At 35.0% G+C, this 17,872-nt stretch overlaps 1 protein-coding gene across 1 annotated transcript in view; it reads right to left on the bottom strand.

Moving 5' to 3' along the window:
• CSMD1 (CUB and Sushi multiple domains 1) overlaps positions 1-17,872 on the bottom strand; it is a 2,529,117-nt gene that overhangs the window by 212,070 nt on the left and 2,299,175 nt on the right. Inside the window, exon 48 of the mRNA XM_006866725.1 lies at positions 9,124-9,309. Within this exon, the coding sequence (XP_006866787.1) occupies positions 9,124-9,309 (186 nt within the window). The remainder of the gene's footprint in view (positions 1-9,123; positions 9,310-17,872) is intronic.

Raw genomic sequence — 17,872 nt, forward strand, 5'->3', positions numbered from 1 at the left:
AAATGATATATTTTTATATTATGATTTTGTAGCAAAATGATCTTAAATCAGTATGAATTTATACTTACTCATCTATCTCTTAAGGAGCTTTGGTAGCATACTATGTTATTAGCTGGGAGGTTAGCAGGTAGACTCTACCAGCTGCTTCTTGGGAGAAAGATGACGTTATCTGCTCCTGTTAAGATATACAGCCTAGGAAACCCTGTACAGGATGCGATGAATTGGAACAAACTTGATGCCACACAGCACCACCACCATCTAGCTCATAGTAAAATAAGCATAGACTGTTTAGTTCTTAAATCCTTAAAAATTTCGACAAAATATTCTTTTCTACTTTTTTTTTTTTTTTTTTTACTTTCTGTTTACTCACTATTCTAAATATATTCTTTGAATCCTACTGTGTTGTTTTAACCATGCAGAAAAATAACTGCCCCTATTACTACTGAATTAGGCGAACTCTAGGCAATCTGATATTTTGGTTCATTTTCATTAAAACACTAATTTGGGAGAGAAAGTCATGCTGAAATTAATAGCACTGACATATTTTCTAAAAGATTCCAAATATTTAAAGCCTATAAATAGTGAGATTATATGTGGAGTATATACTAAAACAACTCAGCTCCAGCTTTACTATACTTCATTGATCATTTCAACCATCTAAAAGCTTTAACCAGCAAAAAACAAAATAGATATTTTATGTAAGATTCTCTTTTTTGTTTCAGTGTTTTACTTTTCTTCAAAGCATTGTAAGCTCTCAAAACAAAGTAAATCCTAGTTAACATTTAAGTATTGTTCATTTAAAATGCATGTAGCTAGAAAACAAAATTTAAATAAGACAGTCTCCCCTGGTAATATGCTCTAGCCTCCTTCAGTGTCTAAACTCTGCTCTGATAAACTTTCCCTACCCTCCAGGAAATTTACAAAAAAGTTTTAGCTTTAACATACAAACTAACTTTAACATACAAAGTAACTTTAACACACAAACTAGATAACTAATGCTAGTGCATTACTAACAGAGGTATTTAATTAATTGTATTTTATTTTTAAAAATGCTTGTTTCTTGGTCTCAACACTAATGATTGTGCTTTAGTAGTTTGGAAATGTAGCTAACAAATTGGCACAGATTTATTGAGGCATTTTTTTGTGACCTAGCTTGTATTCTATTTCGTTACTCTTATTCAGTTAACTAAAAATACAATCTATACTTTGGATATATCTTTTCTATTAATATTAATTATATCAGTTCATTCAAATTTTCTATAGTCTATGTAACTTTATTCTACTTCTTCTGTGAATATTAAGCAAATAATTTTTAACTACTGTTAACCAACTACTGTTGTGAATGTGTCATTTCTTTCCTTTGACAGTTTTTACTCTGCTTTCTAAGCTTTTTGTGAGTTAAGTACACATTTATGGTTGTCATGATTTCTAAAGAATTGAGTCACTTATTACGTTGAAAAGTTTCTCTTTATCTCTGGTTATATCCTGTCTTAAGCATATATATTCTGATAATAATAAAGACAGCGAAGTATTTTTGTAAAAAAAAAAAAAAAACTGCTTTGGAAATTATACAACTACAGATAGTATACAAACTCAAACATGGTTGTTTATTACACCTTTATTTTAGCAAACCTGTTTAGCAAGATGAACGGTCTCTAATCTCTTGAGATTTGGTGTACTGATCTACATATCATTGCAGTTGTCAGAGAAACTTGTAAAATTGTTTCATAGCACTATGGTTGTCAGTGGTACAGGCCGTGGGGAAATACATATTTAAGATTTAATAGTAGCCAAATTTTTGAACAAAGACTAGAATTTTATGCATATCCTTTATTTTAAATTAAATGAAGAAATGTGGTTGCTATTGCTGTTAAGCGCCATTGACTCAGTACTGACTCATAGCCACTCTCTAGGGTTTCTGTGGCTGTATATCTTTGAGGGAGCAGAAAACCCCATCTTTCTCCTGCTAAGTGGCTAATGAGCTCAAACTACTGACCTTGAAGTTCACAGTCCAGCTATACGGTTCAGTGTATATGCTCCTCCAAATAAATAGACTTTTTCCATATTTCAACATCAAGGAATTTTAAGTAACATTTTCATCATTCCCTTTTCTAATGTTTAATAAGCAATGGGAAAAAAAAATCTTTGAAAGTTTGAGAAGATAATACTTAGAAAATATTAACTTTATTTTCAGTTTTATTGCAGATGTTTCTCTTATAGTACTGAGTAAATGGTACTCAGTATAAAAGGCTTTAAAATGCAAAATAACTTTTCCATGTTTAACAATCATTTAATATTTATATAATATTATTAGAGTGGGAAATTTATTTGCATGTAAAAAGTAATTTTGTTTAAATTTTTTTTCTTTATAATTTTACAACAATTTGTACATTTAGGAAAGTATTTGAAACTAAAAAATGAAATGTATATATAAAACAAGTAAATTTGTGATTTAATAAAATGATTTTACATGAGCACAAATTTGTTCTCTTAACTGATGTAACATTTATCTTTAAATAGAAAAAGTCCTTGACTCTTAGCAGTTTCAGAAAATTTCAGTGATACCTTTGAAATCATTTGGTCTATAATATATCCTGGAATGAATGATGACTCCATCATATACCATCAGAAATTTGATACTTTTTAGGATGCATTACAATATTAGCTGTAACTGGCAACTTTTTCCTGCTAGTATTTTCAGATGTACAATATATTAAGACTTAAAAAATATGAGAACAAAGAAATTTCAAGAGGCAATATAATATAGAAGTTAGAAAAGGAGATCCTTTTGTTCGGTTCCTTATACTCAAATCGGGACTGCTCTTACTATCTCTGTGACCTAGCTACATTATCTAATCTAGTCTTTTCTCAGTTTCTTCATTAATAAAGTGGGGACAATGTAATTACATACTTCATAGGCTTCTAGTGAGAATTGAATTAGTCAAATATGTGTGAAGTTCTTGGACTCATCTCTGGAAAATAACAGGGAGTCCTGCACTACGCACTTAGCTAATTTCAGTATAGTGTGTAGATCTAGATAGGCACATACCAAATCTTACATAATCTGAGTCAGGTTTCAAATCAGTCTCTCTGTGATATCTGATTTTTTCCTGTTTTGAAAAAGTGAGTTCAAAAAAATTTTTTTTTATTTGAAATTTTTTAATTGACGTGAAAATGCTTTGAAGATTTTAAACAGAGGAGTGGGATATATTTATGTTTTAAAAAGATATTTCTAACTATAGTACAAAAGCAGAACTCAAAGGAGAGACAAGTTAGGGGCCTTTTCAGTAATCCAGGCAAGAATCAATATCACTTAGGCTAGTATTGAAGTGGAAAAATGTGGCCAAATATGTTCTCTAGATCGAGTAGACTGTGCTTGATGATGGAATGAATACAGGGCAAGAGGAAGAGATAACCTTAGGAAAAATTAAAGGAGAATGACCAGATTTCTACTCCAAATTCCCATTCTCTCATTTAAATTACAAGCAGTATCAAGTTTATTGCCTAGTCTCTTCTCTTCTTTACTTCTATTTGCTTTTATTGTTCCTATTTGTGGACATTTACTTGATGGCACTTAACAAGAACAACAACAACAACCAGAGCTCTGAGGACTTCCCTGTCATTTCTTCATACACACACCCTTATCTATAAGGAAATCAGCTAAATATTTAAAATATCTTTCTATTGATACAGGAATGGATGGCTAGGGTCTTCAATTGGGGCTATACTAACGTATGGTATGTCCAAAAGTAGACCTTGGAAAAGTTATACAATGAGTCTTTTCTTGTGCTGCCTCCAAATTTGATCTGTATATAAATCAAGCTGTTTCCATAGAGCCTTTATCTGTGGCAGTAGCTAGCCTCTGACAGGGCAGTTTTCCACATTAAAACACTTCCCTATATGTTTTTAAAATGATTAACAAAAATCATTTCATTAGAAATTGAGTAATTTCCTACTTTTAAGAATCTTTATTATTACTCTTTGCATAATGTGTAAACTGATGAAAATAATTCCTTCTCCATAGATTATTGTAATTAAATAATGTAACAGTATAATATTTAATACACATGAATACTTACCATTCAATAAATGGGCCTTATAATTACTAGTATTTCATACAACAAACTCCTGTCCCAGTTTTAATGGCATTTCCTCTATAAAGACTGATTATACAGATTGAATTGTATCTCCCAAAATACTGTTCTGTATCCTAAATCCTATTCCTCTGAATGTAGTCCCATTTTGAAACAGATTTTCTTTGTTATATCAGTATTGTGGCTGTTAAGTGCCCTTGAGTCAGTTCTGATGCATAGTGACCCTGTATAGGGTTTCCAAGGAGCAACTAGTGGGTTTGAATTGCTGACATTGCAACTAGCAGTCCAGTGCTTATCCTACAGAAACACACCAGGACTTTGTATAGGTTGTGTCTTAAGGAAATCATTTCTGAAATAGAATGGATTAATCCAGAAGAATGCAGACAAAGGAGGAAGACCAACACCATCTAAAGATGATGGAGGCAGTCTACAAGCTTAGAATCTCCAGAAATGAATGCCTCACTAGAGAAATGGAGACTAGTCCTTAGAAACAGCACCTTCCCCTACAGCTGTTGCCACAAGTTGGACTTCCAACATCCTAAACTATGAGAAAATAAACTTGTTTGTTAAAGCCACCCACTGTGGTTATTTCTGTTATGGCAGCATTAGACAACTAAGACATAAGGACATCATTCATAATACCTCATTTACTTCAATTATTACTTCCTACTATGATTTATAAGGAGCTATGCTACTGGACCAATAAACAACATTCTTATCAATGGAGAAAGGATTGAAGTTGTCAAGGACTTCATTCTTCTTGGATCAACTATCAACACTCGCGGAAGTAGCAGTCAAGAGATCAGACGACGTATTGCACTGGGCAAATCTGCTGCACAGGAACTTTTTAAAGTATTGAAGAGCAGAGATGTTAGCTTGAGGACTAGGGTGCGCCTGACCCAGGCCATTGTGTTTTCAATAGCCTCATATGGATGCGAAAGCTGGACAGTGAATAAGGAGAATTGATGCCTTTGGGTTGTGGTGGTGGAGGAGAATACTGAGGGTGCCGTGGACTGCCAAAAGAACCAATAGATCTGTTTTGGAAGAAGTGCAGCCAGAGTGCTCCTTGGAGACCAGGATGGCTAAGCTTCATCTCTCCTACTTTGGACATGTAGTCCGGAGGAAACAATCGTTGGAGAAGGATGTCATGCTGGGTAGGGTGGAGGGTCAGAGAAAAAGAGGAAGACCTCCAACGAGATGGATCGGCCAGGTGGCATCATTGATGGACTCGGGGGTGGCAGCGGTGGTGAGGTTGGCCCAGGATCGGGCATTGTTTCATTCTGCTGTGCATGGGGTCGCTATGAGTCGGTTCCGACTCGATGGCACCTGACAACAACAACAACAAATGGTAGCGTAGTGGTTACGAATCGGGCTGCGAACCTTAAGGTCAGCGGTTCGAAACTACCAGCTGCTCCGCGGGAGAAAGATGAGGCTTTCTACTCCCGTAAAGATTTACACCCTCGGAAACCCTATACAGGGTCGCTATGGGTCGGAACCGACTCGATGGCACATAGCAACAACAACAAATGGTAGTGTAGTGGTTAAGAATCGGGCTGCGAACCTCAGGTTCTGCAGTTCGAAACTAACAGCTATTCCGCAGGAGAAAGATAAGGCGTTCTGCTCCCGTAAAGATTTACAGACTCGGAAAGCCTGTACAGTGTCGCTATGAGTTGGAACCGACTCCACGGCACTTAAAAGCAACAACAACAACTATGATTTATGAAGTTCTAGTGTGGCTCTGTGGGTAAATTTGCCCCACTGCAAAGCAAGAACTGCAAGGTTGTCGGTTCAAGCTCACCAGCTGCTCCTTGGAAACCCTATACAGGGTCACTATGGGTCGGAATCAACTCGATGGCACTTAACAATAACACCAACAACTATGATTTATATTAGATCAGTCACGTAATGTTCTATACTTATCTGCAGGCTCCCAAGGCCTGTGCTGTGTGGCCTATGGATCTTTTTTATGCCAGTAGTTGCAAGCCCTGCCCTGTACAGAATACATACTCCAAGAATGTTTGGTGAATGCGTTAGAAGTGCACATCACTTGCTTGTTCATGATTTATTTGGCTCCCTTGGCCTACAAGAATTCTTTCAACTATTTTCTCCATGAAATCCCTGGCACTTTGTCTGCTTTCATCTATTGTTCTCTCTTCCATTATCCCAATCAAATATAACAAGCTACATTGTGCTTCTTTTACTTATAATTCTAACATAATTGGCTCTTTGTTGGAATTCAATGATGCCAATCAATCTTTGACAGATAGTAACTTCTTGCAAAAATATTCTCAGAACCAAGCTCTAAAATAGGGCTAAACATTTGGGTATGCTTAAAAAACTCCATATGTTGTGTTACACATAAATATATACCATATAAACAAAATAATGTGTGCGCATGCTGGAGTCTTGGTGTGGTACTGTGGGTTAATGTGGCAGACTGCAAAGCCGTTTGAACTGCAAGGTCGGTGGTTCAAGCTATCAGCTGCTCCTCGGAAATCCTATACAGGGTCTCAATGGGTCAGAACCGACTTGACAGCACTTAATAACAACAACATGCTGTAATTCCAGTACTTTCTGTCCTGCCACATGTTCAGGAAAACAGCTCAATATTATTATGAAAGACATAGGATTTGTGATCACTTTGTAACCCTATGGGGTAACAGTACATTTGTGAAGCATTTTCTTAAAACTAATCTATGAATAATGATCCCTTGGTTAAATGAGAAAGCTATTCAGGCTCTGACTGTAATTCTCAAAGATCTGGATTATCATCAGACAAAAGGAGTTCCATAAAAGGAAATGTAAGAATCTTTGTCCATCAGGGCATAGTAAAATCTTTTGTATTTCTTGGAAATATGTATAACTAATGACAAAATTGATTTTCTTAGACTAGATCATTTTCCTTTAAATAATAAGTTTTCAAATTGCAAAATGTATACTAGCAACATTTTGGAAAACAGTATTGTTCTTTTTTTCTAAATCATATTCTGTTTTAAACCAAACAGCCAGTTGTACAAATAAAAATTACATTTTTATACTTGTTCTCCTTATTTTTTTGTCAAACAACATACACATTAAAAATGGGTTTTCTTTTAAAACATTGCATTTGATTGCCATTTTAAGAATAAACTCAGAGAACTTAAAAATAATTGCTAATGTTTGGGCTTTACCCATGTTCAGTTACAACATAATTATATTCTAGATGATTTTTATATATAATAAGAGTTGAAGAACTACTAGTGTAATGAAAGGGAATAGGACTTAGAACTAGACAGAACTGAGTTCAAACTCAACTCTGCAACTTAGCATGCTGACTAGGATTTACATCACCTAAAATATCATCTGCGTCATCCTTTTTGTGGTTATTTGAGATTTATAGATAAGCCATACTAAACATCTAGCAGCTAGTAGACAATTATAGAGAGTAATGTTAATGATCTGTAGGCTCTGTACAAAGTAAGTATTTTTTAATTCTTAGAACACTTTTCTTATTAAAAGCAATCCAAAACATTTTATTACCATTTCTCAAGTTAAGTTTTTAAATTAAGGGAACAATTTTGTTTAGGATAGAGCTAAAAGAAAAATAAGAATAAACCAAAAACAAACCAAAAAACAAAACAAACAATAAATACATTTTGCAACTGAACTTCCTTTACTATTATTTAATTATAAATACAGTATTTTACTAAATAGAAAATAACTAAAAATAATTAATGCTGTTTCAATGGTGTCTAATTGACTTTCAGGAAATTACAAAATTATTACAAAATAAATAAAGTAAAAATAAAATGAAAACTGTGGTTTGAAAGGTTAGCTATGTATTTTGCCTAAACTTTATATTCAAGTTGTATCAATATTTTTAGTATTATCAGAATTCTATACTATACACAAATGAACTGCTTGAAGATTATGAAAACTCTTTTTGCTAACATCATTACAGCAAAAATTTTATTTTATACATCAAAATAGTATATTTTAAGAACTATTATTATAGTTTATCAATTTTAGAACCTGGATGGTGGTAGTTGTGTGTCATGGAGTCAGTTTCAACTCAGAGCAACTCTGTATAGTTGAGGCTGTAAATCTTTACAGAAGCAGAAAGCCTTCTTTTGCTCCAGAGGAGGGGCTGGTAGATTCAAACTGTTATGGTTAGCAGTCCAACTCATTACCCACTATGCTACTAGCGCTCTTGAGAAACTAGATAGTTATATCATTTCTGATTTGAGTCTAGTTTTAATATACTGCCATGACCATAGTGTAGAAATTGTGTGTTTTGGGGTGTGAGCTTTTCCTCTCTTTGGTTTTGTATTGTGGACTTGATAATTGTCTTATTAAAACTAGCATTGTGGTATATAACCCAACTTTTAGCACTTTTAAAGATAGTGATTACCTTCTAGAATATGTTTCTTACTTTCCAAACCAAATTAGTAATCTAGTTAATCAGTATCAATGTTTATGCATAGTAGGTGATATCAAATAAACTCAGCCCTGCCTTTTACCCCAAGGAATTTACAATTAAACGATTGTAATAGAGGAAACTAATTGTGAATTATATATTAATATTTTGTGTGTAAAGTACTATTGTTAGCCTTAATGTCTCAATATCCTCGGGGGCTAGTTCAATACCATCAGCTACTCCTTGAGCGTAATATGAGGCTTTCTGCTCCCACAAAGATTTACATTTTCAGAAACCCTATACCTGGTTGATATAACTCTACAGTATTTAACAACAACAACAATCCTCTCATCTACATATTTCCAAGTTGAAAATGGCACTATAGAACAGGATTTGCTGTGTAAATTACATGCTATTGATACTGATGGAACCAAGTAGTCTCATCCTTGCCAAAAAAACACATGCCTACTTTAAGTGAGTTTAATCTTTTATAGCAATCAGTTGGTGTTAATAGTAACATGATTTAAGAGATTAGGTCCTCTCATGCTATATAGTAAATAACTTTACACATTAGACTACTAACCAGTTAATTCTGTTTCCAATTAAATCTAGAAAAAATATTTGGGCACTTACGTTTACAAGTAGGTGGCTTCCCTTTGTTACTCCAAAATCCATCTTCTTGACACACTACTGTGGCTTGTTGACTAGCTTCAAGCTTAAAGCCCTCATTACATTCATATATCAATTTACTGTCCAAAGTGAACTCATTACCCAGAAATGAACCATTTCCTGGGGATTCTGGAATGCCACAGGACACAGCTGAAAAAAAAAGAAAGAGGCAATTGCAGTCTTAGCCTTATAGATAATGTATGAGCTTGTCCTATTTTACCTTTTATCTCAAACAAGCATAAAACTAGTTTGGTATTTATATTTCTAAGGTGTGGTACAATTTACACAGTTTGTGCTATTTTAAGAATGCTAAGCGTTAGTTAATATGAAACAATGGGAAACTGACCATAATAATATCTTGATTATTATGATTCCTAGAAGAAAACCTACAATATAGTTTAATCATACCCTGGTATGTTTTATGAAATGGCATGATCAACAATGAAGAGTATAATGACATTCATTTAATATTGTTCTTTTGGCATTCCCTGGTACTTTTAATATTCTCCTCCAACACCGTAACTCAAATGCATCAATTCTTCTATGGTCTTCCTTATTCACTGTCCAAATTTCAGATGCATATGAGGTAATTGAAAATACCTGCTTGGATTAGGCCCAAATTAATCCTCAAATTTACATCTTTGCTCTTCAACACTGTAAAGAGGTCTTCTACAGCAGATTTGCCTAATACAATATGCCATTTGATTTCTTGACTGCTGTTTCCATGAGTGTTGATGGTTGATCTGAGCAAAATAAAGTCTTTCACAATTTCAATCTTTTCTCCATTTACATGGATGTTTATTGGTCTTGTGGTGAGGATTTCTGTCTTTTTTACATTGAGGTGCAACCCATTCCAAAGGCTGTGATCTTTGGTTTTCATCAGTAAGTATCTCAGGTCCTCTTCACTTTCAGCAAACAAGGTTGTATCATCTGCATATCACAGGTTGTTGATGAGTCTTCCTCCAATCCTGATGCCACATTTTTCTTCATATAATCTATATTCTCAAATTATGTGCTCAGCATACAGATTGATTAAGTATGATGAAAGAACACAAACTGACTCAGAACTGTACAAATTTTAAGCCATTAGGTATTTCCTTGTTCTGTCCAAACAACTGCTTCTTGGTCTATACACAACATTCCTCTTGAACAAAATTAAGTGTTCCGGAATAGTCATTCTCTGCAATGTTGTCCATAGCTTGTCATGATCCACTCAATCCAAAGCCTTTGATTGTCAATAAGTCACAGGTAAACATCTTTCTGGTAGTCTCTGCTTTCAGTCAAGGTTCCTCTGACATCAACAGTGATATCCCTAGTTCCACATCATGCCTTAATTTGGCTTGAACCTCTGGCAATTCTCTCTCATTTTACATTTGCAGCCATTTTTTGGATTATCTTTAGCAAAATGTTACTTGTATGAGATATTATTGATATCATCTGATGATATCTGCATTCCATTGGGTCACCTCTCTTTGGGACAGTCACAAATATGGATCTCTTCTAGTGAGTTGTTCAGGTAGTTGTCTTCTAAATTCTTGGCATAGATGAGTGAGTGCTTCCAGTGCTTCATCAGTTTATTGAAAGATATCAGTTTATATTCCATATATTTACAGATCTTGGTTCTTTGCCAATGCCTTCAATGCACCTTGGACTTCTGCCTTCAATATCATTGGGTCTTCATCATATGCTACCTCTTGAAATAGTTGAACATTGATCATTTCTTTTTTTTTTTTTTTTGTAAGGTCACTCTGTGTATTCCTTCCATCTTTTTTTGATGCTTTCTGCATCATGCAGTATTTTGCCCATAGAATCCTTCAGTATTTCAAGTTGAGACCTGAATTTTTTCTTCAGTTCCTTCAGCTTGAGAAATGATGAACGTGTTCTTCCCTTTTGGCTTTCTTACTCAAGGTCTTTGCACATTGTGTTATAATGTTTGACTTTGTTTTCTCGTTCTGACCTTTTACCTCCTCACTTCTTCCAAATTGCTTTAGAATCTCTATGCTGGAGAGCAAGTGTCAGAGTCTTTCTGAAATCTATTTTGCATTTTTCCTTCTTTCTTGTCTTCATAATGACATTTTGTTTTCTTCCTGTATGATGTTTTTGATGTCGTCTCACAACGCTTGTGGTCTACAGGCTTTAGTGTTTAATGCATCAAATCTGTCCTTCAGATGATCTCTAAATTCAGGTAGAATATGTTCAAGGTCATATTTTGGCTTTTGTGAACTTGTTTTAATTCTCTTCAGCTTCAGCTTGAAATTGCATATGAGCAATTGATAGTCTGTTCCACAGTCTGCCCCTGTACTTGTTTTAGCCTAATGATATGAAGCTTTTCCACCATGTCTTTCCACAAACATAGTCAATTTTATTTCTGTGTATTCTATCTGGTGAAGTCTGTGTATATAGTCATCTGTTTTGTTCATTTGCAATGGACAAGTCATTGATGGTAGTGGTGGTGTGCTATGGAGTCCATTTCAACTCATAGTAACCCTGTATAGGGTTTCCATCTCATTTTTCTCCTGAAAAACAGCTGGTAGTTTCAAACTGCTGACCTTGAGGTTAGCAGCCTGACTCATAACTGCTATGCTACCACAGCTCTTTGAACAAGTCATTAGTCTTGAAAAATTCTATCACATGATTTCCAACATCATTTCTATCACCAAGGCCATATTTTCCAACTACTGACTCTTGCTCTTTGTTTCCAACCTTTGCATCCCAATCACCAGTAATTATAAATATATCTTGATTGCAAGTTTGATCAATTTCAGATTGAGAAAGTTGATAGAATTCTTCAATTTCATCATCAGCTCAAAACAACTACACTACCCTCTGTTTGTCTGAGAACTGATCCATGTGAGTGAGCTAAGTCTATATCTGAAGGGTGAGTCATGGATCCATATTTATGTTCTAAAGACTGTGTTTCTTTCCTTCAAAGCAGTCAGCTCTGTTGGAACCCTGTCTTCTTTATTGTGACCCTGCCTTTAGTGTGATCATTTAATTCTTGTTCTGCAGCCAGGCTGTATGTCCCTGGGAATGAGGATCCTGAAAAATCTTGTTCATCTCTATATCTTTGGCCCTTAGCATAGTGCCCTGGAAAAGTATTTATTAAATTAAAAAATAAATAAATAACCTGCTCTTTGGTATCACTTATAAACATTGCCTTTTGTGTGTGTGTGGGGGGGGGTAGAATATGGAAGTTATTATTCACATACTGAGCTTTAGATTTAGATAATTCAATTTTCCCACAGGTATTCCAATGAGAATACACATGCAGAATATTAGAACTATAAGGATTGAAAGAGACTATTTAAATGTATAGCTTTGTATATATATATATATAAAGGTTCTGAAAGACAAAGTGTAAGGCCAAAGACAAAACCAAGGGTAGAACTAATGACTTAAAGAGTGAATTTGTATACAACATATGGCCAGAGTTAACATCGTATTTCTTTTCCTAAGTCTGACTGTTTTGTTTATAGAAAGCATTTTGCTATCTGCTGTTTAATGTGAAGTTTTATTATTTTTTTTTCTTTATTGCTTTTTCTCCTTTGTCTTTTTTTAAAACCTTGAATAAAAACAACCAGAAACTATCAGGAAAAAAAAATAAGAGAAAATGTAGTGCTAATAAAATGTAAGTTTCTGGAAAATCTAAGCTTTAAAATTTTCCTTATATTTAAATTTATATTATAAGTAATATAAATTTATATTAAAATTATAATCAGCTATATCAGTGCTGTGCATAGGGTTGCTATGAGTCGGTACCGACTTGATGGAACTCAACAACAATAACAACAAAAATATCAACACTCTGAGGTTATTTATGTATATTTAAATATTATAGATTATTTATGAACATTGGCAATATAAGGGGAAAAAAGAAACATTGATACTTTGACAAAGCATTTAAAATAATAACCTTTGACTTTCCAAAGAAATCATTTTGTGGTAACAAAGTGTTAATGGCAAAACTGCTGGACATTTGTAAACTGTCCATTTTGATTTCTGAATGGATTGCATGACACACATTTTCTCATTACAAATCTGTTTTATATCACAATGTTCCAATATCTTGTTTCCTCACCATTTTCTCTCAGATAATCATTTGTTCATGCTCACAAAGCTTAATTTCTCTTCTATTCACTAAAGCATGCTCAGTGTTCAGCTTTTGTATAATTCTCATATAGGGTGAGCACCAAATGAAATGAAATTTCTCTGCCAGGTTAAATGAGAAAGATGTCATTCTACAAACACATATGAAACTCTTCCTTAAAAGGATTCATATCCAGGGAGGCTAAAATAAAAAAAGCTTTATAGCTACTTCTATTAAATCTCAAAGCTTATTTCACAAGTAAACCCTGATTCCAAGGATTTACTGAGATCCACTTTATATCGTTTGACCAACAACTGGGAATCTTATTTTGGCTTTACCTATAGTTTTTAGTATTTTGAGTGATTTAAAAAAAGGTATTTGAAAGGGATTAAAACAGAAGTTAGCAATCTATTAAAAATGGAATTCTAATATTTCTGATAAAATGAAGAATAGATGGAATAATAATTGTTGTCTAAAATTTATAAATTCAGGTTCATGGGATTAAAAAAAGTTAAACGCTGAATTTTTAACTACTGATTCCAAAACTGTCATGTATTTACCATGTGATAGATACTATTTAGATCCTTAGATTACATTTTTTTTTAAATTATGAGTACAAACACATTTAAAAATTTAGTGAATTTCCTTAATTTTGTTATGTTGTTGTTGTCGAGTGCTGTTGAGTTGGTTCTGACTCATACCAAGCCAGTGTAGGGTTTCTGAAGAGCAGCTGGTACATTTGAACAGCCTACCTTTCAGTTAACAGTCCAGTGCTTATCTAATAGTGCAATAGGTAAAGGAAATAAAGTTTTTTACTTTTTTTTCTCTATTCAGGTTAATATAAAATCGTATTTCCTAGCAACTTATACAAATTAGCACACATTCATCCTATAATATCATATTGCTTCAGGCAGATTTTGAATTAGTTCTTCACTCTGACATTGCTAAATTATGTGCCTTAAGTTATAAGTCATGTTATTGTTGTTGCTGTCAGGTGCTGTTCAGTCGACTACACAATCCTATGCCATCCTCACAATTGTTGTCTTACCAAAGCCCATTTTGTGGACACTCTGTCAATCCACTTACTTGGGGATCTTCCTCTTTTTCACTGATCCTCCACTCTACCAAGCATGATGTCTCTTTCCAGAGACTGGTTCTTCCAGATAACATGTCTGAGTAACGAGAGACAAAGTTTTGCCATGCTAGCTGCTAAGAAACATTTTGACTGTACTTCTTCAAATACAGATTTATTTGTTCTTCTGGAAGTTGATGATACTTAGAATATTCTTCTCCAATACCATAATTCAAATACATCAAGTTTCCAAAGCCTTGCTAATTCATGGCCCAACATTCATATGCATTTGAAGCTATTGAAAACACTATGGTTTGAGTCAGGTTCACCTTAATTTCCCAAACTGATATCTTTGGTCTGGAACACTTTAAAGAGACCTTGTGCAACAGATTTGCCAAATGCAATATGTTGTTTGATTTCTTGGCTGCTGGTACCATTTGTATTGAATGTGTATCCAAGCAAAATGAATTATTTGACATCTTAATCTTCTTAAGTTATCATGATGTTATTCATTGGTGCAGTTGTGTAGGTCTTTGCTTTCTTTACATAGAGATGCAATCCATACAAGTGGTCTGTAGTCTTTGATCTTTGTCAGTATTTTAAGTCCTCTTCACTTTCTGCAAGTGAAGTTGTATCATCTGCATAATGGAGGTTGTTAATGAGACTTCTTCCAATCCTGATGCCACATTCTACTTCATATAGTCTAGCTTCTTAGATATTTTCTCATCATTGTTGTTGTTAAGTGTCGTCGAGTCAATTCCGACTCATAGCGCCCATGTACAGGGTTTCTGAGGAGTGGATGTTGATCTTGATCCGCTGACCTTGAGGTTCAAACTAACGTTGCAGTCCAGCGCATTAACCCACAGTGCCACATCAGGACTTGGTGAAAGGATACAACCCTGGTACATATTTTTCCTAGTTTTAAATCATTCAGTATGCCCTTATTTTGTTTTAACAACTGTCTCTTGGCATATGTATATAGACACTTCAGGAGCACAATTAAGTGTTCTGGAATATCCATTCGACTCACTATTGAATCATAAGAATCTTATCCCTATCTCTTTTCACCAGACCCAACTAGACAAGATGAACTCTATTTAGTGGGGACTCTACTTTCCCCTGCACACTCTGAAGGAAACTCCCTCTTGAAAACTTGTAAGCTAGACACTTCATGCCTTTACAACCCCAACCACCCAATTTTTGATAGCCAATGTATAAGTTGCCCATCCCTATCAACCCTGTATACGGAGGGAGTGGGATTGAAACTTGATGTGAAGACTTCTTCCCTCTCAGTTGGTGCTTTGAGTTATTATATCCATAAATGGAGTCCAGTTGTGGCACTGTGGGTTAATGCGCCAGACTGCAAAGCCATTTGAACTACAAGGTCAGCTGTTCAAGCTTACCAGCTGTTCCTTGGACACACTATACAGGTTCGCTATGGATCGGAATTGACTTGGCGGCACTTAACAGTGACAACCACATCAGTAAATATAAGTCAAGTTCATCAAATTGTAGAAATTTACACTTGCTTCCTTTAGCCAATTTTTTTTTTTATAAAAAATCTTTATCAAAAATTGTTTTTTTTTCTTCCTCTAGTCAAGTTCTGATTAACAAATCATCAAGGCAAGGTCAAATAGGTACTATCTGCAAGTTTGGGTGTTCTTGTGCATCTTCCCTCACTTCATATCACCTGGAAGCTTCACTCTCAGCTCTAGCCCTCTGTGGCTATGTCTTTGTCCATGGTCTCAGGAGTCCCCAGGTCTCATCACACTTTGGATCAAACAACACTTCCTCATCTCTCTCTCATCTCCATGTTGACAGGAGTTGATGAAACGTGGTTGAACACAGCCCATTTCTTCATTGCTACTTTTCCTTCTATTCCACTCACCAGTAGACCAATATGGTCACCAGCAAGCTTACATGCCTGCTCATGTGTTCCCTTTGAGTTTCACTCTTAAAGGAGGAATTTTCCTGCAGGGACTTGAATGCTGGCCTTGATGAATCCCCAGAGAACAACTTACTTACTCTTGTAGTAGCCATTCAGACTGTCATTTTTGCTTTGTTTTGTTTTTTTCTGCTGGTCTTTCTTTCAAGAAGTATCTTCTGTTCCTCTAGCTATTCCAGGCTGGTCTACTTGTTCTTTCAAGAGGGAATGTCCCACCTCAGAAGGTTCTGGATGGGGCTCATGATTCCACCTAAGTTCTTATACACTACAAAGGCTCTACAAGAAGCCTATTTCAGTGGGGAAGTTCTAGAACCCCTTTTAGGTATTTCAATCAGTTATAGGCTGAAGACAGGCTAACAGGCATTCTGTAATCATGTTTTCTGATATTCCTTTCTATCCTACTCAAGCTGACATCCATTTTTGTCTTCTTTCTTTTTCTGATCTTATGCTTTTTTTCTGTATGATGTCCAAGATGTCACCCCACAAATCTTGTCTTCGGAAATTAGTATATAATGCATCAAGTCTTTTCTTGATATGGTCTCTAAATTCAGCTGGGATTTTTTTCAAGGTCATAATTTGGCTCTTGTGACCTTCTTTTATTTTTCTTCAGCTTCAGTCTCATCATGCATTTGAGTAATTTATGGTCTATTCCTGACCTTTTTTTAGCTAATGATATCACGCTTTTCTATTGTCTCTTACCACAGATGTAGTCAATATGATTTCTGTGTATTCCATCTGGTGTGGTCTATGTGTATAATAATATTTTATGCTGTTTTAAAAAGGTATTTTCAGTGAATATGCCATTGGACTTGCAAAATTCTATCATGCAATAGAATTTTTATTACCCAGCATCATTTTTATTACCAAGGCTATATTTTCCAAGTACTGATCCTTCCTGCTCATTTCCAAACTTGGTGTATCAATCAACAGTAATAATCAATGCTTGTTGATTTCATGTTTGATCAATTTCATAATGAATAAATTGGTGTAATTCTTCAATTTCATCATTACTTTCAGGTTATGTGGCCACATTGGTCTACTGGTGAATGGAAGAGGGGGAAAGACAGCAATGAAGAAATGGGCTGAGTTCAATCACATTCTATGGACCCCTGTTGACCTGGAGATGAAAGAGAGAAGAAGAAGGGCTGGTTGGTCCAAAGTGTGGTGAGACCTGGAGACACCTGAGCCCATGGACAAGGACATAGCTACAGAGGGCTAGAGCTGAGAGTGTAGCATCCAGAAGCTATAAAGTGAGGGGAGATACACAAGAACACCCAAACATGCAGATAGTACCCATTTGACCAAGTCTCGAGGCTTGAGAATCAGAACTTGACTACAGGAAGATAAAAAGAAAAGAAAACAAAAAAGAACAAAACAATTTTTGATAAAGGAAATGAAGGTAAATTGCTACAATTTGATGAGCTTGACCTATATTCATGGAGGTAGTACCTATAATTACCAACAGAGAGGGAAGGAGTCTTCACATCAAGTATCAATGCCATCCCCTCTATACACAAGGTAGATAGGGATGGGCAACTTAGATATTGGCTCCCTAAAATGAGGAGATGATAAAGGCATGAAGTGACTGGCTTATAAGGTTTAAAGGGGG

The sequence above is a fragment of the Chrysochloris asiatica genome, unplaced genomic scaffold (assembly GCF_000296735.1).
Source record: "Chrysochloris asiatica unplaced genomic scaffold, ChrAsi1.0 scaffold00095, whole genome shotgun sequence".
Taxonomy (NCBI): Eukaryota; Metazoa; Chordata; class Mammalia; order Afrosoricida; family Chrysochloridae; genus Chrysochloris; species Chrysochloris asiatica.